Below are 22,572 nucleotides of genomic sequence, written 5' to 3'. Positions count from 1 at the left end.
ACAAGCTGCACCTGGAGCTAAAGACCGGTACGTAGGGGGGGGGGACAAGCTGCACCTGGAGCTCAGGACCGGTACGTAGGGGGGGGGGGGGGGGGGCAAGCTGCACCTGGAGCTAAAGACCGGTAGGTAGGGGGGGGACAAGCTGCACCTGGAGCTAAAGACCGGTAGGTAGGGGGGGGGACAAGCTGCACCTGGAGCTAAAGACCGGTAGGTAGGGGGGGGGGACAGGCTGCACCTGGAGCTAAAGACCGGTACGTAGGGGGGGGGGACAAGCTGCACCTGGAGCTAAAGACCAGTACGTGGGGGGGGGGGGGGGGGGACAAGCTGCACCTGGAGCTAAAGACCGGTACGTAGGGAGGGGGACAAGCTGCACCTGGAGCTAAAGACCGGTACGTAGGGGGGGGGGACAAGCTGCACCTGGAGCTAAAGACCGGTACGTAGGGGGGGGGGGGACAAGCTGCACCTGGAGCTAAAGACCGGTACGTAGGGGGGGGGGACAAGCTGCACCTGGAGCTAAAGACCGGTACGTAGGGGAGGGGACAAGCTGCACCTGGAGCTAAAGACCGGTACGTAGGGGGGGGGGGGGCAAGCTGCACCTGGAGCTAAAGACCGGTACGTAGGGGGGGGGGGGGGGGGGGGACAAGCTGCACCTGGAGCTAAAGACCAGTACGTAGGGAGGTGGGGGGGGGGGTGGGGTGGGGGAGACAAGCTGCACCTGGAGCTAAAGACCGGTAGGGGGGGGGGGGGGGGGGAGACAAGCTGCACCTGGAGCTAAAGACCGGTACGTAGGGGGGGGGGACAAGCTGCACCTGGAGCTAAAACCGGTACGTGGGGGGGGGGGGGGGGGGGGACAAGCTGCACCTGGAGCTCAGGACCGGTACGTAGGGGGGGGGGGGGGGGACAAGCCGCACCTGGAGCTAAAGACCGGTACGTAGGGGGCGGGGCTAAAGTGTGGTACATAGGGGGCGGAGCTAAAGACTGGGACGTAGGGGGCAGAGCTAAATACTGGTACGTAGGGGGCGGGGCAACAAGACTGGTACGTAGGGGGCGGAGCTAAAGACTGGGATGTAGGGGGCGGGGCTAAATACTGGGACGTAGGGGGCAGAGCTAAATACTGGGATGTAGGGGGCGGGGCTAAATACTGGTATGTAGGGGGCAGGGCTAAATACTGGTATGTAGGGGCGGAGCAACAATATGTAGGGGGCAGGGCTAAATACTGGTACGTAGGGGGCGGAGCTAAATACTGGGATGTAGGGGGCGGAGCTAAAGACTGGGACATAGGGGGCGGTGCTAAATACTGGGATGTAGGGGGCGGAGCTAAAGACTGGGACGTAGGGGGCGGAGCTAAAGACTAATACGTAGGGGTGGAGCTAAAGACTGGTACGTAGGGGGAGGAGCTAAAGACTGAGACGTAGGGGGCAGGGCTAAAGACTGGGACGTAGGGGATGGGGCTAAATACTGGGACGTAGGGGCGGAGCTAAATACTGGGACGTAGGGGGCGGGGCTAAATACTGGGATGTAGGGGCGGAGCTAACAACTGGTACGTAGGGGGCGAAGCTAAATACTGGTATGTAGGGGGTGGAGCTAAATACTGGGACGTAGGGGGCGGAGCTAACAACTGGGATGTAGGGGGCGGAGCTAAAGACTGGTACGTAGGGGGCGGAGCTAAAGACTGGGACGTAGGGGGTGAAGCTAAAGACTGGGACGTAGGGGGCAGGGCAACAAGACTGGTACGTAGGGGCGGAGCTAAATACTGGGACGTAGGGGGCGGGGCAACAAGACTGGTACATAGGGGGCGGAGCTAAATACTGGGACGTAGGGGGCGGAGCTAAAGAATGGGACGTAGGGGGCGGAGCAACAAGGTAGAGAACTGTCCCTGGAAGCAGACAGTATGGAGGGAGTCTGCAGACTGATACATTCAACTCTGACTCTTTGCAACATTGACATAAATGCACCTACAAGGGCTTTCTGTCTGTGTGTGTGTGTGTGAGTGTGTGTGAGTGTGTGTGTGTGTGTGTGTGTGTGTGTGTGTGTGTGTGTGTGTGTGTGTGTGTGTGTGTGTGTGTCTGTGTGTCTGTGTGTCTGTGTGTGTCTGTGTGTCTGTGTGTGTGTGTGTATGTGTGTTTGTGTGCGTGCGTGCGTGCGTGCGTGTGTGTGTGTGTGTGTGTGTGTGTGTGTGTGTGTGTGTGTGTGTGTGTGTGTGTGTGTGTGTGTGTAAAAATAAGAAAGAAAGAACAAAACGGAGAGAGACCAGAGAGAGAGAGTCACAGAAACGCAAGAGACGGACAGAAAGGGGGAAGTAAGTGAGGAAAGGAAAGGAAAGGAAGGAAGGAAGGAAGGAAGGAAGGAAGGAAGGAAGGAAGGAAGGAAGGAAGGAAGGAAGGAAGGAAGGAAAGAAGGAAGGAAGGAAGGAAGGAAGGAAGGAAGGAAGGAAGGAAGGAAGGAAGGAAGGAAGGAAGGAAGGAAGGAAGGAAGGAAGGAAGGAAGGAGAGGTGGCTCGACACATGGTACATAATGTTCACATACAATGGACTCCTATATGATATCCAGCTGTTGCCTCGTGGTGCAGGGAGCAGCCGCCTGCCTCATGGGGATTAGGTCAGTTAACCCTTTCACTGCCACACTACAGAAGGTTAACCTTTGCTAACCGTCTGTAGTGTGGTAGTGAAAGGGTTAATCATCTGTAGTGTGGTAGTGAAAGGGTTAACCGTCTGTAGTGTGGCGGTGAAAGGGTTAACCGTCTGTATTGTCGCAGTGAAAAGGTTAACCGTCTGTAGTGTGGTAGTGAAAGGATTAACCGTATATAGTGTGGCGGTGAAAGGGTTAACCGTCTGTAGTGTGGTAGTGAAAGGGTTAACCATCTGTAGTGTGGTAGTGAAAGGGTTAACCGTCTAGTGTGGTGGTAGTGAAAGGGTTAACCGTCTGTAGTGTGGCGGTGAAAGGGTTAACCGTCTGTAGTATGGTAGTGAAAGGGTTAACCGTCTGCAGTGTGGTAGTGAAAGGGTTTACTGTCTGTATTGTCGCAGTGAAAGGGTTAACCACCTGTAGCGTGGCAGGGAAAGGGTTAACCGTCTGTATTGTCGCAGTGAAAGGGTTAACCATTTGGTAGTGTGGTAGTGAAAGGGTTAAAGGAACATGCCAACTTTTTGGGAAATTAGCTTAGAACCCCTACCACCCCCTCTACGACGAGCTAGTCAAGATGAGAAGCTCGTTCAGCCACAGACTCATTCCCCCCCGACACTCAACTAACCGCCTCGGACAGTCCTTCATACCAGCGGCCATCAGGCTCCACAACAGTGGGCAGCGACTAGCAGCCTCCAGGCTCCACAACAGGGGGCAGCGACTGCTACCAGACATTGACCTGGGACTTATAGGAACCCAAGGAGGACAACCTACACTACCTTAGGCTTACTGCACCTTATGTGGATACTGTGATACTGTGATACTGTGAATAATGTATATTTCAGTGGATACTGTGATACTGTGAATAATGTATACTCAGTAGATAGTAATTATATACCTTATGCATACTGCACCTTATGTGACACTGTGAATAATGTGAATATTTTCTTCAGCTAGTTAGATAGTAAATTATATTGACCAAATTTACCTAATTGTTTACACTGCCTGTGTTGTTTTTTTACTACCTGTACCCCCCCCCCCATGCTGCTATGATGCCTGAATTTCCCCAAGGGGATCAATAAAGGAATATCTTATTTTATCTTATCTTATCTTATCTTATCTTATCTTATCTTATTTGCCATCTACCCTGGAGTTAGACAAGCAGCTACATACCCTTTTCTTCTCTGTGCATGCATTAGGCTTAGGGAACAGCCGCACCGTTAGCCTAGCTTAGCGTCTTTCACTGGAAATAGGTGTGCCAGTGTAGCCTAATTCCAAACAATCACAAAATACACTCCAAATATATTAATCATATTAATCGATAGACATATTAATCGATAACAAAATAATCGTTAGTGACAGCCCTAGTAGGGAGGGACGACTGACCAAGCCGGAGGTACCGCTGCTGGGACCCTGGCTCTCTGCGGTGGTAGGCGAGTATTTAGAACTCTACACCACCCAGCTACACCACCTAGCTACACCACCTAGCTACACCACCTAGCTACACCACCTAGCTACACCACCTCTACACCACCTAGCTACACCACCCAGCTACACCACCAAGCTACACCACCTAGCTACACCACCCAGCTACACCACCTAGCTGCACCACCTCTACACCACCTAGCTACACCACCCAGCTACACCACCTAGCTACACTACCCAGCTACACCACCTAGCTACACCACCTCTACACCACCTAGCTACACCACCTCTACACCACCTAGCTACACCACCTAGCCACACCACCTAGCCACACCATCTTTCAAAAGAGACCAGGCTCATGCATGTGCTATAAGTATATAGTATATTGGTTGACAAAAAAAGTATGCAGTCCTCAAGTTCAAGTTTAAAAATGGCCACTTTTGGGGGCGCCTGTTAACACATTGGTTGCCGTTCGCGTAGATTTACGTTTCTGTGGCCCAGCGGTTGAGTGCCAGAAACGTAGATTTACGTTTTTGTCTCGGTTTTCCTTTTATTCGCTATTGCCATTCATAATCCACCGAGGCACCTTGTGCATGCTGTACTGAATGTGTCTGAGATCGCAGCCGGTCAATACCGCCGCCTAACGCCTTGCGGCCGCTATTGCACTCCATTTGAAACTATGTGGGTTCTTTTATCTACCGAGCTGTGGCGTGGGGGCGGGTTCTAAACACTCCGGCAAAACAAGGGCTTGTAGGGATGGCTTGGACAACTGACCCCGCCTGCCCGTTCATGTGCAATGCCCGATAACGTCGGAGACAGGATCGCTGTGGATATCTGGAATGGCGATCAGATAATTGGATTATTCTTTTTGCATTACACCAAAGACCAGGTAAGGATTACCAATATTGCGTTGATCCGATATATTTTTTCCGCGTGATCGCTCTGTGTCTGTGTGTATGTGTGCGCCCCGCTCCAACCCCCCTTTCATGCATGCACGAGGAAACATAATACCAATAATCTAGCGTTGATTTCAGGATGATTCGGTAATCAGGCGAAAAATGGCAACGTGATAAGTGGATTTGACTAAAGAACTGTTTTGACGGAGTTCCCTGGAATTACACAGGATCACTCTACCACTATACTCATATTCACCACGGTATAAAACGGAAATGTATAGATGAAAAAATTATCAGTTTTTTGCACGTTGACCGGAAGAAACCCACTGACAATCGACGACGTTATTAGATCCATAGCTATAATATAAAATATAGGTTTAGCTCTACAAACAAGGTGATCGCTTACATGGGGTTAATGGGCGGCAAGGCCTATGCACTTCCCAGAAGGGGGCGTGGCACCCAATGTGTTAAGAGGCTGGACAGGAAATTCATAATTCTACAGTTTTCTTTTTGTTTTATTTTATTATTTATTACCCACATCAACTTGTACAAGTGTGTACAAGTGTGTACATGTGTGTACATGTGTGTACATGTGTGTACAAGTGTGTACAGGTGTGTACAGGTGTGTACAAGTGTGTACACGTGTGCGTTAACCCTTTTACTACCACACTACCAAATGGTTAACCCTTTACTATCACACTACAGAAGGTTAACCCCACTGCGACAATACAGAAGGTTATAACTCTTTCACTGCCACACGACAAAGGGCTAACCCTTTCACTACCACACTACAGAAGGTTAACGTTAGGTTATGACTATAACCAAGTTCTGTTAGTATAGCGACGCTCGGCGTCACTCTCTGCACTGTCCTCGCACACGTGCACACGCACTGAATAAAGACCACAATGTACCTTTAATCCCAATATTTGTCTGACCACACCCCTATCAGCTTACCCATATAAGCAGGGGTGGGGCCACCCACTCGCCTCCTTCCCAAGCTTTCACCACAAGGCGAGATCAAGGGCTGCAGCGGCGTCGGACGCCGAGCGTCGCTATACTAACAGAACTTGGTTATAGTCATAACCTAACGTTCTGTATCGTATAGCTCTCGCTCGGCGTCACTCTCTGCACAAGGGAGGCCGAGCGAGAGCCATCGGCCGACAAATACACCCCGCTGAAAGCCCCCCACAACCATCAGAACAGGGAGGGCCGAGCCCCCCCGACCCACCCTAATGGAGGGCACCCCCCCTATTGGGGGCTTCACGGGAGGGCGACGGACCCGACCGTGCGAAGAGGCACTCAAGCAACTCAACGCACAGGGTGAGCAGCCGTGGCTTGACCCCACGACTACACACACGCACAACCCGCATGCCACCCGGGAACGAACGGAGGAAACAACCTCGTTACTGCCCCCAGAATCACGGGGTCAAGGGCAAACCCAACCCCGTGGCAAGGCCGTAGCAGCGGAGCGCGAAGGAAGACCCAGACCCACCAAAGGGACTGGACCCCCTGGAACGGGGGCCCGGAGAAGTCCATGATGCCAGCATCAAGACCCCACCAGGTGGGCACTTAGTGACCCCGCCCCTCACATCGCCAGCGTATTCGGACAAAGGCCCCTCAGCCGAGCGGGCCCTGTCCCCCCAATAGTACACCGCCTGGCACACTGACCCTGCAGAACAGGCAGTAAGCATGGCCGTAAGCACACAAAAAAGGTTAACCAACGGAAGCAGGCAACGCACCGGGCAAAAAACCAGGCAACAGGCTATTAACCCTAGCCTGGAGACTGCGGACGAGACAGGCGCCAGAGGGGACAGCTGAACACAGCCGCCCCGGCGGAAGGAACGTAAGCTGGCGGTGTTGCATGACCAAGCCTCCATTTAAAAAAAAAAAACCCACCCAGAGGGGTTGAGGCAGAGAAGGCTGACACGATTGGCAGACGTCATGAACGTGCAGGGGCACCCTCAAACGGTGAACCCGGGAGTTGACACTGCTCCAACACACCAGGGAATCAACCACCTTGGTGTTACCCAATGCGGTGGTTGTTCCTATAACCCCTCAAGAAAAAACCCACCGGCTATACCGCAGTACAAGTGTTTCAGTTTTTCAAAAAAGGGTTAACCCAGGCCTACGGGTCGACGAAACATTACTTCGGACCGGGCCCGGCGATACGGGAAGCACAGGGTCACCAGAGGAGGTCAAAGACCACCCCAACAGGCCCCTCTTCGCCATGCGTGAGAGAGGAGCGAAAAAGAATGGAGAACCAGCCCCTAAGCACACCGTACTTGGTATTCCCAGGCGGTCTCCCAACCAAGTACTAACCAGGACCAACCTGTGTAGCGGCCGAGATCTGACGAGATCGAGCGTGTACAGGTTGGCATGGCCGTAAGCCATTACGACAGTGCTGAGTAAAAAACGTACCCAACCAGGGTCTCCATAGTGCTTAACCCTGTGACACCTGAAAAAAGCCCAAGTCCCTCAGGGTACCAGAACAGCAGATCTGCATCCCCGGCGGACAACGGGTTCAACTGATCCGGACCAGCGTGACCAGAACCAGTCCCGTGCCCTAACCACGCCGACATGCCTACTCCAGGAGAAGGGCAGATATGCATGTTGATCTTAAACATGAAAAGAAGGCGCCACCCAGACGTTCGGGCGAACCGCGCCCGGTGGCCCACCCCCAGGGCGTGAGACCCCTCTACATATGTTCAGATCCATTCCGTCATCATCCCCCAGACATGAACGAGAATCCGTCGATGACAAAAAACCAGGTCGTTGGATTTGGTCTTCGGAAAAGGAAAAACCTCCATCCCAGTTGCTTTATAAAAACGCCGTTTTAACCTCAAGCAACCAAGGCGTGCCAGTCAGTCGCCTGTTTACAGAACACCCCGAGCTAGCACTATACGTGCGTCGGGACACACCCACATCAATGAACAGGCTATTTAGACCTGTCATTGAATCCCCAAGGCGCCATGGGGAACGACAAGAGGGGTGTGACACTTCCTAACTCCAACTCTTTTTAGTAGAAAAGAAGGACGCACCAACAGTATGTATCCCAGTCTACACAGCCGGGGGTAAAAAAAAATCACATTTTTACATCCCACCACCCTCCCATAGGAAGGAGACGGGAATCCCCAGAGAGACTTCTCACGCGAGCTGTACAGATTGAAAAGAATATATTGCACCTTGAGCCATGTAAAAAATTGGATTTAGGGCTCTCCGGGGAGGAGGCACTGAACCCATACACACTCAATAATCGAATTGAATCGAATACATACACAATAGAGTAGGACTCCTTCTAGAGGGTCCACTCACCTTGACAATCTGAGGAGGAGGCTCTGTACTCTGAAGGAGGCTCCCTCACATGGAAGGAGGAGTCCCGACTCACAGAAGGCCCCAATAGGAGCTTGGTGAGGAGGAGCCCTGACCACCCCCCGAAACAGATCCATCACATGGACCTGAACAGCACACGGAAGTCCTACCAACAGAGACGCGCACGGTGACGTACTCTATGGCGGGGGAATTTCTGCGGTGCACACGCCCAATATTCCAGGCCGTGGGACCATGAAACTCCCCCCCTCACCCCGTAACGTGCGGGACCGCAACGTGACAGGAACCTTGAAGGACAGGGGGTATACCACAGTTGACAGTTGTATCCGAATATAGATACCTTGGGATACAAATTGACTCCAACCTTACATTTAAAAAACAAATCAAATCGGTAGTAAACAATGCAAAGTTTCACTTATCAAACTTCCGTCACATCAGAAACTCTCTGTCAACAAAAGCAGCAACACTGTATTTTAATGCCATTATTATGTCACACTTAACATACTGTCTGACTAGCTGGACACAAGCCTCCTGTACAACATTACGATCTGTACAGGTAGTTTACCATCAGGCTGTGAAAGTTCTGGACAGGAAAACAAACAGCCACCACCATTGTTATAGCATAGCAAACCAGAACCTACTGAGCTGGGACAATCTTGTCAAATTCAAAGATGCCTGCCTTACCTATAAAATCCTACATGGCTTGGCTCCTCCCCCCCTCTGTACTTTCATAAAACAGAAAGCATCTGCTGATAGATATACCAGGTCTGTAGTCAGAGGGGACTGTGTAGTCCCAAACAGGAGGTCTGCTTTTAGTCAGACAGCCTTTTCCGTGAGAGCAGCCCACACCTGGAACAGTCTGCCAACACGGCTCAGGGAGTATCAAAGTTACATCTAATTTAAAACTAACTTAAAATCATGGTTGAGAGATGGTCAAGTGTGCGACCATTTTAACTGAGGGGTTGTATTTTGGTGTATTTATTTGTATGTATTTTAGTGTATTGTAACCTATACTGATTCCTACTGTGTTTTAATTACTGTACTATGTTTTTTAACTGAGGGGTTGTATTTTAATGTATTTGTTTGTATGTATTTTAGTGTATTGTGGCCTATACTGATTCCTACTGTGTTTTAATTATTGTACTATGTTTTAATTATTGTTGTGCTCATGTCACCTGCCCCAGAGACTACAGTTGAAAATTAGCCAACTTGGCTAAACTGGCATATTTACAGTCAAATGTTCCTTAATATGCACTGTCTCTGTATTTTAAACCAATAAATACAAATACAAACTGAAAAAAGGGGGAGAGGAAAGGTTACCAGTTCACCCCTTTACGACCCCACACCCATGATACTATGTAATGACAAAAAGAGAGTATGACACAGTCATAGTCAGCTCTATGAAGCGTCTGACAGCTTCACACAGCGCATGAGCTAACCTGCTATCTGATTTTTACTAAGGAAAAAACACAGAATAGAGAGGGCTCTCTAAGAGCCCCGGTCCAAACTTACACATGTGCTTCTGTGGCCAGTCCAACCCAGTTGTAGGTCACATGACACACACAACCCATCATCACCTACAAAAAATGGCAAAAACACTCTACAGAGGAACGCCGTTTTTCATAATGAGAGAATACATAATTCTCGATTAGTATCGGCCACAGGCCTTGCTAAGCACACACGAAAGCGACCAAACAATCTTTTCTTTTAGGAAAATAAAGTTTCTCCAGCTGTCTTAGCACAACCTCAGCAATCAAGCTAAGGGTTACATCGCATCCCTACCACACAAAGACACAATGTAGTGCAACAGCATGTCTGATAGGAGGATGAAGAAGTCCCCAGGGAACCGGGGGGAAACACAATCCTCCTACTTTACCCTTAATACGGCCAGTTAAAACAGGAAAACCTGTTAATATGTGAACACACTGTTCATTGTCATTACAGGCTGAGAAAAGAATATTCTTTACTCATTTGTCACTAAGCATGACGTGTTGGATGCGTGCTTAGCTGGAGTCGAGGATACAGAAATGATTCTTATTGGGGATTGGAACACGGATATGCAACAAAAAGATGCACCCGTCTTCAAATCCTACAATAGGTTTTGTGATCTGCACGGCCTCAGCCAGCTAATCACACAACCCACACGTGTGTGTGAGTCAACTCAGACTACCATTGACCTCATCCTGACCTCTGACAAGTCCAAGATCGCCAATAAAGGGGTTATAGCATGCGGGTTAAGTGATCATTATATGATATTCTGTACCCGCAAAAAGCTAAAACAAAAGGCTGGCTGTCACAAAACAGTCACATCTAGAGACCTCAAAACGTACTCTAGCGAGGCCTTTAACCTTGAACTGAAGAGCCTGGACTGGTCAGATGAACTCAATGGTACACTGGTTGAAGAAACATGGCTTGGCTTCAAAACCAAATTTTCAACGATACTAAACAACATGGCCCCCCTAAGAACCACTAGGGTAAAAAATCGCGCGGAGCCGTGGATGCACGCTGAAATACTGACCGCTATGAAAACCAGAGACAAAAAATGCTCTGAGTTTCGTAAAAGTCAGTCAAAGCTTAACATAAGCACGAGCAGTGAACTCCAAGCCCACGTGACTGAACTCAAACTAGAAAGAAACAGACTAAGAAATGATGTAAACTCCATGATCAAAACAGCAAAGAAAAAATTCATCAATGACAAAACCGAGGAAAACAAAAACAAACCGCGTGAACTTTGGAAATTACTCAATAACCAACTAGGCTGCAGTAAAAAACTTAAAACCAGATTCTCAAACATAAACATAAAGACGGACAACACGCTCATCACAGAAAAGCTGGATGTAGCCAATTACTTAAATAGTTTCTTCACAAACATAGCCACAACACTGGTAAACAAACTACCCTCCCACTCAGGGCATTATGGGGTAGAACACATAGTAGCATACTACAAGAACCTAGGGGTCCACAAAGACGACTTCAAACTGGAAATGGTAACAACAGATGAGGTACTCAAAAAACTGAGCGCCCTCCAACCCAACAAGGCCACTGGCCATGACAACATCCCCTCCAAATTCCTCAGAGACTCAGCAGCCGCCATCACCCCAGTCATCACACACATAATAAACCTCTCCATAAAACAGGGACACGTCCCCAAGGACTTCAAAATTGCGAGAGTGACCCCTCTGCACAAAAAAGGCAGTAAATTAGACCCAGGCAACTACCGCCCTGTTTCTATCCTTACCTCCATCTCGAAAGTCATGGAAAAAATTGTATACGAACAGGTCGAAAAATACCTTGCGGAAAAAAATCTAATCTACGAATTCCAATCTGGCTTCAGAACATCCCACTCCACTGACACATGCCTTCTCTATTTAAACGACCACATCAAACAAGAGGTGGACGCGGGCAAATACTGCGGCATGGTCATGCTGGACCTACAAAAGGCCTTCGACACTGTCAATCACACCATTCTGATTGACAAGCTAAAAGCAATTGGTTTTGATAGCCTATCAGTGAGCTGGATGCAATCCTACCTGGAGGGGAGAGAGCAGATGGTGGAGGTAAACGGTACCCTATCCCCCCCCCTCACAGTAAACTGTGGTGTTCCACAAGGAAGCATACTAGGTCCGCTACTGTTCCTAATTTATGCAAATGACATGTCGTCAGCTTGTGACTGCAACTTGTTCCTGTTTGCGGACGACTCAGCCCTGCTGGTCTCTGACAAGAACAAGTTACAGGTTGAAAAAACCCTCAGCTCAGAACTAGGCAAAATCTGCATATGGCTCGCTGATAACAAACTATCATTACACATGGGCAAAACAGAGTCCATTCTCTTCGGTTCAAATAACAAACTCAGCAAGACCGACGGCTTCTCAGTTACAGTGGGTGACAATATTGTCACAAGGAAAGAAGATATTACCTACCTGGGTTCCATCCTAGAGGCAAATCTTTCCTGTGACAAAATGGCATCCAATGTAATAAAAAAAGTCAACCAACGAACTCGATTCTTGTACCGGATCTCCTCACTGGTAAACAAGAATACCCTGAAGACTCTAGCAGGAGCACTCATTCAAGGGTACTACGACTATGCTTGCACCTCATGGTACCAAAGCACCTCAAAGGCGCTAAAAACAAAATTACAAACATCTCAAAACAAACTGGTCAGACTACTGCTTGACCTTACTCCTAGAACCCACCTCACCCCTGCCCACTTTGACAACCTAGGATGGCTTAGAGTAGACGACAGAGTACAGCAACTTGCAATGGGCCTGGTCTACAAGATACACTACACGACCAAGGTACCCATGTACATGACAAAATACTTCCCAAAGGTCAGTGAATACCACGATCACAACACCAGAGGGAGCTCCACAAATCATGTTAAACCCAGATTCGGCTCAAACAAGGGACTAAACACGTTTCGCAATTATGCCACATCAATGTGGAACGCCCTACCCAAAGCTGTAAAGGAATGTGAATCACTACCCACTTTCAAAAACACTCTCAAAAAACACCTAAGGGAGACTGCAACCCGAAACTGGCCCCTGTAAATGTCCGAACACAACCCCCTCCAATGTACAGTAAATTACCAAGTATGGTCTTGTCAATAATCCAATGTACAGTGTTGTTTGTACAGTTGTACAGTGTCCCCCACCCACCCCTCCTACCCAACCCCCCCCCCCCCCCCTACCCAACCCCCCCCCCCCCCCCACACTCCTAACGAACCCCCCCCCCCCCCCCACTCCTAACCAACCCCCCCCCCCCCCCCCCCCCCCCCCACCCACCCAACCACCTCCAATGTACAGTCCACCCCCACCTACCCAATCCAATGTACAGTTTCCACGCCTAATGTACATACTCTTTTCTTTCTGGACTCTTTTTGTATCACAAACAGTACTGTAATTGCAAATCTGATATGTCATAAATGTATAGATGGAGCAGTACTGTCTATCTGTATGTCATGTATGTCATATATGTTACGATGAATTGAAAATGGGGGACCCTGATGTAAACAAGACGAAAGTCTTTCTCTGGTCTGCATCCCCTTAACAATTGTATGTATTGAGCTGTACTGTACTGTACCCATTCTGCAATCTGTTAATAAAGTTTTCATTCATTCATTCATTCATTCAGCATAGCTTTATAGGTTAGTTAACCCCCTTAGTTGTGAGTACACGGTACATATAAACACACATGATGTTTCTCAACACAACAAACCAGATCATTTTCACATCTGAAACAACAACCCGATTTGCACGGAGAAGCTAAATACCTAGTGACAAGACAATTCACACACAACTCGCGTCGTATCCTAAATGTAGTGCAGTAACACTCGTTTTGGAAAACATCGTTATTTACAAAACATTTAGAAGGGAAAGCCAGAAGAAGTGTACAAGGTCTGGTCAGACCTGGCCTACCCGGAGCGTAGATCAACGAAGTGCAGTCTCAAGACACCGTAGAAAACACAGCCGTCCTGTGTTGTTCGATCTGGGCAGCGTCGCCGCTCCAACCCGTCGCTACGGTCCCCTTTGTTGACGCAGGCTTTGCCGTCCTGGCCCAGGGCAGGTTCGACGAACATCCTCTGTCAAAGATGACGTCGTAGTCAAGAGTGTTTAAAACATGTTATAATCAAAGCACGTTCAACAGAGTAGCATTAAGCTAACGGCCGCTCCAACCGTCGGTCGCTACTGCCCCTGCCCGCGAGACGCCGAGCGAACGGCGCACGCGATGAGAGGGGAGCTCGCAGCGGCGCGCGAGGAGCCGGAGCTACCCCGTGCTGGGCCTTGGCCGATAGCAGCAAGCTAACGTTTCCTAGTGATCACAGCAGGCTAGCGCCGCAGCTAACAGCTGACTGGCTAACAGTAGGCCCAACCTATGTAGGCCACGCAGTGATCACAGCAGGCTAACGCCGCAGCTAACAGCTGACTGGCTAACCGCAAGCTAAGCAGCTATCACCTGAACTTGTACACAATGATATAACACTCACCCAGACAGGCCGCCGTTCTGAAACCCTCCTCACTTTTTAAGAGAAAAGAGAAACAAGATGTTAACACAGTTTTACAACGGTGATTTTACCAACACCCGACGGAGCCAGCACAATACCCAACTGGCCTGTGTAGCTGACTTGAACACAGATCTTCCGCTATCGAACATCTATGCCCATATCTCCTCGTGAGGGAATACTCTCATTTGGATATGAAAGATGGGGCCTTAACACGGTGACAGAGAGATATCCACTCGTCCAGAAAACACAGGGATCACCGGTGTTAATGGTCGTGGCCCACTAGTTAAAACTATAATGGGCTTCAGACCAAGGTCTTCTGTCGCCTAAGAGGCTGAACAAAGGACCCTAGCCTGGGGCCGGTTTTCATAAACATTGTCAATTAGCCCCCATAGCAGACAAGTGGAGCCTGCCAGCAAAACATAACTCACCAAACCTGGAACCCACCGCTTCTCACAACAGCGGCGCGTCCTACAGCCCGGCTGTGTCTTTACCGCAACCAGCACACAGCAAGGACTGCAGTTGGAAAAGTATGTAGCGGCGCGAACTCCCAATACGAAAACCGGTGGAGGATTTTTAGAATGATCATCATCTTCCAGACACTCCAGTACGAAGACAATATCGCCGTATTTTCTCGAAAATAGTGAGAGAGAAAATAAAGATATGATGTCAACGTATCCTTGCTTTCCAACTCTTCTCCTACCATCACATCACTTCAAGTGTGGGGATCTACCGAGGCACTTCCTTGTGGTGAAAGCGAGAAGGAGGCGAGTGGGTGGCCCCACCCCTGCTTATATGGGTAAGCTGATAGGGGTGTGGTCAGACAAATATTGGGATTAAAGGTACATTGTGGTCTTTATTCAGTGCGTGTGCACGTGTGCGAGGACAGTGCAGAGAGTGACGCCGAGCGAGAGCTATACGATACAGAACCCTTTACTATCACACTACAGAAGGTTAACCCTTTACTATCACCAGGGGTGCGTTGGTGATTTCAAAGCTGGTTGCACTGTGTTTTATGATGCCACGTGCGCTCCCGGGCATGTGCATAAATGTTCCCTCGCGTACGCACAGACTAAAGGCAAGGCCTAATTGCCTCTAGGAATGGAATGTAACACATTTCATTCACACGTTTTGTGTGAATGTATCTGAGAACGTATTTGAACACACCTGACGACCTGATCTATTGTTATGCAAAGTAGCCAGGTGGGTACTTGGTGAGTTGGCGCATCAGTAGAGTGCAGCGCATTCCTGTGTGCACGCGCATGCACATCCGTCTGCTCACAGAGCCGGTTGCTCGGCGTGCAACCCCGTCCCATGAGCAACGCACCCCTGACTATCACACTACAGACGGTGTGGTAGTGAAAGGGTTAATGGGTTCCAGACCACGGAACACCAGACCAGACCCTCTCTGTCTGGTATTTACGGCTCCACCTGTCCTTTGTTACTCCGCTACACGCATGGGAATCATAACTGGCCCATTACTCCACTGCACATGCATGCCTCACTCTGCTGAGAGAGAACTGCTTCTGCTATCACCTATCTCCTATCACCTACCACCTATCACCTATCTATCACCTACCACCTATCACCTATCTATCACCTATCTATCACCTATCACCTATCTATCACCTACCACCTAACACCTATCACCTATCTATCACCTATCATCTATCGCCTGTCAGCTATCACCTAACACCTATCACCTATCTACCACCTATCACCTATCAGCTATCACCTATCACCTACCACCTATCACCTATCACCTACCACCTATCACCTATCTATCACCTATCTATCACCTATCATCTATCACCTGTCACCTATCACCTACCTATCACCTATATATCACCTACCACCTATCACCTAACACCTATCACCTATCTATCACCTATCACCTATCATCTATCGCCTGTCAGCTATTACCTATCAGCTATCACATATCACCTATCACCTACCACCTATCACCTACCACCTATCACCTATCTATCACCTATCACCTATCTATCACCTATCATCTATCACCTGTCATCTATCACCTATCATCTATCACCTATCACCTAACACCTATCACCTATCTACCACCTATCACTTACCACCTAACACCTATCACCTATCACCTATCTATCACCTATCACCTACCACAAGATAGTAATAAAGTTAGATAGTAATGCATGGCTGTAGCTTAAGAATTCTGAATCAATCTTCATTCATAGTGAACTTGTTACCCAAAAACAGAGACAGTGTTTTGAATGGATTTCCTCTCAACATGTACTGCAAGGCAGGGGCAGGAAGGGTGGGGCCTCTCGCCTGGGTCAGATGGAACAATGTTATCTTGACACACTCCCTATAGGGAGGTGTAGTCTGACGTCACGTTAGTTTCCCGCGCGGTCCACCCGTATAGGGATTTATCATTGGGAAAATGTATTATCGGCTATTGTAATAATTCTGCCTCATGGACATTGGCAATCTTTCCATTTTTGCACAAAATTAGTTCCCTTCTATCACTAACATTATTGTTTAAGCATTTTTGGCTGAAATAAAGTTAGTTATAAGGTTCTTAATTTGTCGTTAAAAAAGAACTACACTTACCAGTAGAACGCCTGTCGTTCAGTGCTGTCGCCTAATACAGCCAGGAGTCTACGCTGTGGTGACGTCAGCGCCAGAGAGAAGTGTAGTTCCTCAGTGAACGAAAACATAAACTTTGTTATTTTGCTACATTTACGATTAATTGTGAATTTTTTCATGTTGAGCTATAGATTGTGAATGAATACACAGAAAGGTACACCATGCCAATGTTCATTCTTTATTTGTTTTAAACAAGACGATTTCTAAATGGGTCCATGGTGATTTCAAGAGGGGTGGACCGCACGGGAAACACCAATGACGTAACCACTACACCTCCCTATAGACCAGGAAGTAACCACTACACCTCCCTATAGACCAGAAAGTAACCACTACACCTCCCGCATTTCTACTTTCCGTAGCCGCATTTCTGGCAGACGCTCTCTGATTGTCCGACGCCAGTTTCTACACTGGTTAAGCTTAGGCAATCTTCGAAGTTGGTTAAGGTTAGGCAAGTTCTTTCGACGGTTAAGCTTAGGCACTCTTTCGAAGTTGGTTAAGGTTAGAGTTTGTCTTAGAGCATGGCGATAGAACGCCAGGTAGTTTGCAGGCTGTTTGACGTGGAAATGGGCAAAGACACAGCTCGTCACGTTATTGGGCGCACATGTCACATGACCAGAAACGTCTGCCAGAAATGCGGCTACGGAAAGTATAGACGCACACCTCCCGCGGAATTTTTCCGTAGCAGCATTTCTGGCAGACGCTCTCTGATTGGCCACTGACTGACGCTCTCTGATTGGCCACTGACATGTTTTCCCAATCGCGTGACGAGCTGTGTCTTTGCCCATTTCCGCGTTGAACAGCCTGCAAACTACCTGGTGTTCTATCGCCATGCTCTAAGACAAACTCTAACCTTAACCAACTTCGAAGAGTGCCTAATCTTAACCAGTGTAGAAACAGGCGTCGGCCAATCAGAGAGCGTCTGCCAGAAATGCGGCTATGGAAAAAAATAACGCACACCTCCCTATAGGCTGCTGTAAGGCCCTGCAGGGGAGCGGCTGCTTTGAAGGCGAACAGCGCGGAGCAAAACATCCAGAGAAATTAGCAATTTAGCACAAGCTTCTTTTCTCCTTAGCGAGGAAGCGGCAACTATCTGAGAACCCATTCTTTCAGGAATCTGCAGGTTCTGGTTGTCGCTGCGATGTGAGCGGAAAAGTTCAGCTGGTCGTCAAGGACAACACCAAGGTTCTTCGTGGTCGGGGACGCGGTCACAGCTACATTCTCGACTATGATGGAAAGGTCGGTCAGGGGGGAGGATTTGGCCGGCAGGTGGAGCAATTCTGTTTTGCTTAGGTTCAGTTTGAAGTGGTTGGTCGTCATCCAGGCGGAGATGTCGGACAGACAGGCCGAGATCTGCTCAGCGACGTGGATATCTGAGGGAGGGAAGGAGAGGAAGAGTTGAGTATCATCGGCATAGCAATGATACGAGAAGGCATGAAACGTGATAATGTTACCCAGATATTTAGTGTAGAGGGAGAAGAGAAGGGGTCCTAGGACCGAGCCCTGGGGGACACCCGTCCGCAGGGGGCGGGTGGCCGACAGGGTCCCTCTACATGACACTTGGGAGGAGCGGTCGCTGAGGTATGATGTCAGCCATGTCAGCGCAGAGCCAGCCACTCCCATTCCTCAGGGCTGTACGCTAAGCTTTTTCACTAGGGGCACACTTGCCCCTAAATGAGAAATTTAGGGGCAAAAAATATTTTTTAGGGGCACATTTTTAAATAACAATTTTACCATTATTAAAAAAATATGTTCCTCCTGCCTCATTACTGTGGTCCTTTTATTTAACATTTAAGTGCGTTTGTTTTCAGGTTTGTATCTTTTATAATGAACCAACTGAGAAAGTGTGTAAATCACTAATAGAACAAAAACAACAAACTGTGTGTGTGTGTGTGCGCGCGCTTGTGTAGTGCTCCGTGAATGAGATCACCACAACACACACACACCATTGCATTAATCAGGAGGACAAGAAACTCTGCTACATTTGTTTCACAATGAAAAGTGCTTTAGAAATCAAACGAATTATTATTGTAAATAACCCCATGAAAGGTTTATTATTTGTATGGGTAATTACCTGCTTCATATTTGTGATGTTACTGGTTTCAGGGTGTGCCTAAAGTGATCAATGTGTTGGGCCGTTTATAGAGATCTATGCCAATTAATGTTTATGTATATCAGGGACTTTTTTTTAATAAGAATTGAGAGGTATTTGTATATGTGACCTTTATTTTGAAAACAGTGTTGCGACGCAACCTTATTTACATTTGCGCTTTTGACAGTGAAATGTTCAGTCCAACTTAGCTGGAAGGAAAGACTAATCAAAAAGGTTTAATTGACCCGTATGAGGCTCTTACGGTAGGACTTTGATTGTTTATAGAAGTGGAATGTAATACTATGCTAAACGAGAAATAAACAGTGATTTTACCAGCAGTAAAGTTGCAAGCCACTTTCATTTCATATACGGGGAGCCGTGACAATTATTAGTATTATCTTATTTGCATATTGTCTCATTATTAGATGGATAGATAGGTTGATATTTTATAAATTTAAGTAGACAGTATTTCACGTCCTAATAGTGGGCTACTACTACTCACCTAAATGCATGGCTGAACCTGAACGTTAGAAGTGTCCGTGTCCCCGTCAATCAATCATCACATCATCACGTCAATCATCATCATCTTATCATCTCTCCACATCGGATGTGGTTGTCATAAGATGGACTGATATCCACTCCGTTGTTCTTGCAGAGCAAAATTTGCGTCTTAAATGTATTGAACGGAGGTGCTTCTTTGGCGATGCAATAGCCCATATTGAAAGGAAGAGAGGCCACATTCAGTTTCGTTTTGCTAGGAATTATGGGATTTGGTGTTGGATGTATAGACTACGCAGATAGGGACATGGTCTTTAATCGCACGATAGACTACAAGTACCAAGTATATAGCGTGACCCAGATTCACTCCACACGCAAATCTTTTTTTTCACTCAGGCTATCGGTGATCGCTCATTCATTGCAGACAGATTCTTTCATAGCACCACATTGTGTCGCACTGTACAGCCTTGGTTGTAGGCTAATGTTTTTTAAAAAATGTATCCAATTTGTATGGATTAATTTAGGAGTGAAATGCGAATGAAGCAGGGTTGAAATCACAACTCGCAACGTTGCTCCCAAATAATATTTCCAACTCGCAACGGCCAAATTAAGGGGCAATTTGCGACGAGATCATCGCAGTGTACAGCCCTGTTCCTGCGAGGGACGCAAGGAGGATCTGATGGTTGACTGTGTCGAAGGCTGCAGACAGGTCTAGGAGAATCAGGACAGAGGAGAGGCCTTTCGCTTTTGCTAAGTGAAGTGCCTCTGTGACCGCAATGACACCATGTAATGTAACTCAACACCATGTAATGGACTTGTCTCCTCCAGGCCCCCTCCCCATGGTGTCGAAGGGAACCCATGTCATCGTCCCCCTGGTGGACGAGCTGGAGGACGAGCGCTGGGAGGCCAAGATCGTGGAAAACAACGGCAACAAGATCAAGCTGTCCGTCAACTCCCCGGCCAAGGCTGTGATTGGCCTGTACGGCCTCAGCGTGACGACTGGTTCACGAAAGGGCGGGACAGCGAACACTCACGCCTCCAGCAAGAACATTGTCATGCTGTTTAACCCCTGGTGTGAAGGTAAGAAGCAGAAAGAAAGAAAGAAAGAAAGAAAGAAAGAAAGAAAGAAAGAAAGAAAGAAAGAAAGAAAGAAAGAAAGAGCGCGATACATGGTGTGCTACTAGAGCGCCCAACAAAAACATATTTCAATGTTATTCTTTCAATACAGGCCTCTAGCACAATCCACTCTGTGGGGTATTGTGATGGTGAGGACCTGATGGACTTATCATTTATAACAGCAGATATGAGCCCAGTGCAGACCTGATGGACTTATCATTTATAACAGCAGATATGAGCCCAGTGCAGACCTGATGGACTTATCATTTATAACAGCAGATATTAGCCCAGTGCAGACCTGATGGACTTATCATTTATAACAGCAGATATGAGCCCAGTGCAGACCTGATGGACTTATCATTTATAACAGCAGATATTAGCCCAGTGCAGACCTGATGGACTTATCATTTATAACAGCAGATATTAGCCCAGTGCAGACCTGATGGACTTATCATTTATAACAGCAGATATTAGCCCAGTGCAGACCTGATGGACTTATCATTTATAACAGCAGATATTAGCCCAGTGCAGACCTGATAGACTTATCATTTATAACAGCAGATATTAGCCCAGTGCAGACCTGATGGACTTATCATTTATAACAGCAGATATTAGCCCAGTGCCGACCTGATAGTCTTATCATTTATAACAGCAGATATGAGCCCAGTGCAGACCTGATGGACTTATCATTTATAACAGCAGATATTAGCCCAGTGCAGACCTGATGGACTTATCATTTATAACAGCAGATATTAGCCCAGTGCAGACCTGATGGACTTATCATTTATAACAGCAGATATTAGCCCAGTGCAGACCTGATGGACTTATCATTTATAACAGCAGATATGAGCCCAGTGCAGACCTGATATACCTATCATGTATAACAGCAGATATTAGCCCAGTGCAGACCTGATATACCTATCATTTATAACAGCAGATATTAGCCCAGTGCAGACCTGATGGACTTATCATGTATAACAGCAGATATTAGCCCAGTGCAGACCTGATGGACTTATCATTTATAACAGCAGATATTAGCCCAGTGCAGACCTGATGGACTTATCATTTATAACAGCAGATATGAGCCCAGTGCAGACCTGATGGACTTATCATGTATAACAGCAGATATGAGCCCAGTGCAGACCTGATGGACTTATCATTTATAACAGCAGATATTAGCCCAGTGCAGACCTGATGGACTTATCATGTATAACAGCAGATATTAGCCCAGTGCAGACCTGATGGACTTATCATGTATAACAGCAGATATGAGCCCAGTGCAGACCTGATGGACTTATCATGTATAACAGCAGATATGAGCCCAGTGCAGACCTGATGGACTTATCATTTATAACAGCAGATATGAGCCCAGTGCAGACCTGATGTTGTTAATCTCAGAGGAGTGTCGATGTAACACATGGTCGGAAGAGGCTGAGTCACTGCCTAAGAATGCGTTGCTTTCCCATCGAGCAAACACAGCCTGACCCTGTGGTCTTTACACAATTCTGTTGGCTAGGGTCCAAGATTGTTGGTACATTTCCCCTGTGACTGTATTATGTAAGACAGTAGACTCCCAAGTGAGCTGATTTATATTGACCCATTCAATCAGACTCAACTCAACTCCAAAACTTGCCAAAAATCTAAACATGGGAATATCTTTGTAAAATCAAATCTAAACATGGGAATATCTCTGTAAAATAAGGCACTCATTGTGTCAGAAATGAGTCTTTCACTTTGCTGACCTCACCAGTAAGTTATTTACACAGGATATTGTTAAAAAATAAAGAATATATATGTTTATTTGTGCAACACAGCAAGGATCTGGTCTTTGATGGTGTTTGAGCCACTTCTGGCAGGAAGCCCACTCTCCCGTTCCCTCGCCCAAACTCTCCTCGCCTCTCATAAAATTCCACATGACTCTACAAACCGCCGTGAGGCTGCTTGATGCTAAGCATGCAGCTGGTAGCCATCTTTCT

General features: G+C 47.7%; 1 protein-coding gene across 1 annotated transcript in view; it reads left to right on the top strand.

The window, feature by feature from the left end:
• Positions 1-856: 856 nt before the first annotated feature.
• Positions 857-22,572, top strand: part of LOC311226681 (protein-glutamine gamma-glutamyltransferase K-like) — a gene marked incomplete at its 3' end in the record, with an annotated part of 168,063 nt that continues 146,347 nt past the window's right edge. The window contains exons 1-2 of the mRNA XM_084312096.1: positions 857-877; positions 20,309-20,560. Coding sequence (XP_084168222.1) covers positions 20,320-20,560 — 241 coding nt within the window. The 5' untranslated portion in view covers positions 857-877; positions 20,309-20,319. The remainder of the gene's footprint in view (positions 878-20,308; positions 20,561-22,572) is intronic.

This window comes from Notolepis coatsorum (genome assembly GCF_963971535.1).
Source record: "Notolepis coatsorum genome assembly, chromosome: 4".
Taxonomy (NCBI): Eukaryota; Metazoa; Chordata; class Actinopteri; order Aulopiformes; family Paralepididae; genus Notolepis; species Notolepis coatsorum.
Note: the sequence above shows the minus strand (reverse complement) of the source record. Positions and strands in the feature narration are given on the sequence as shown.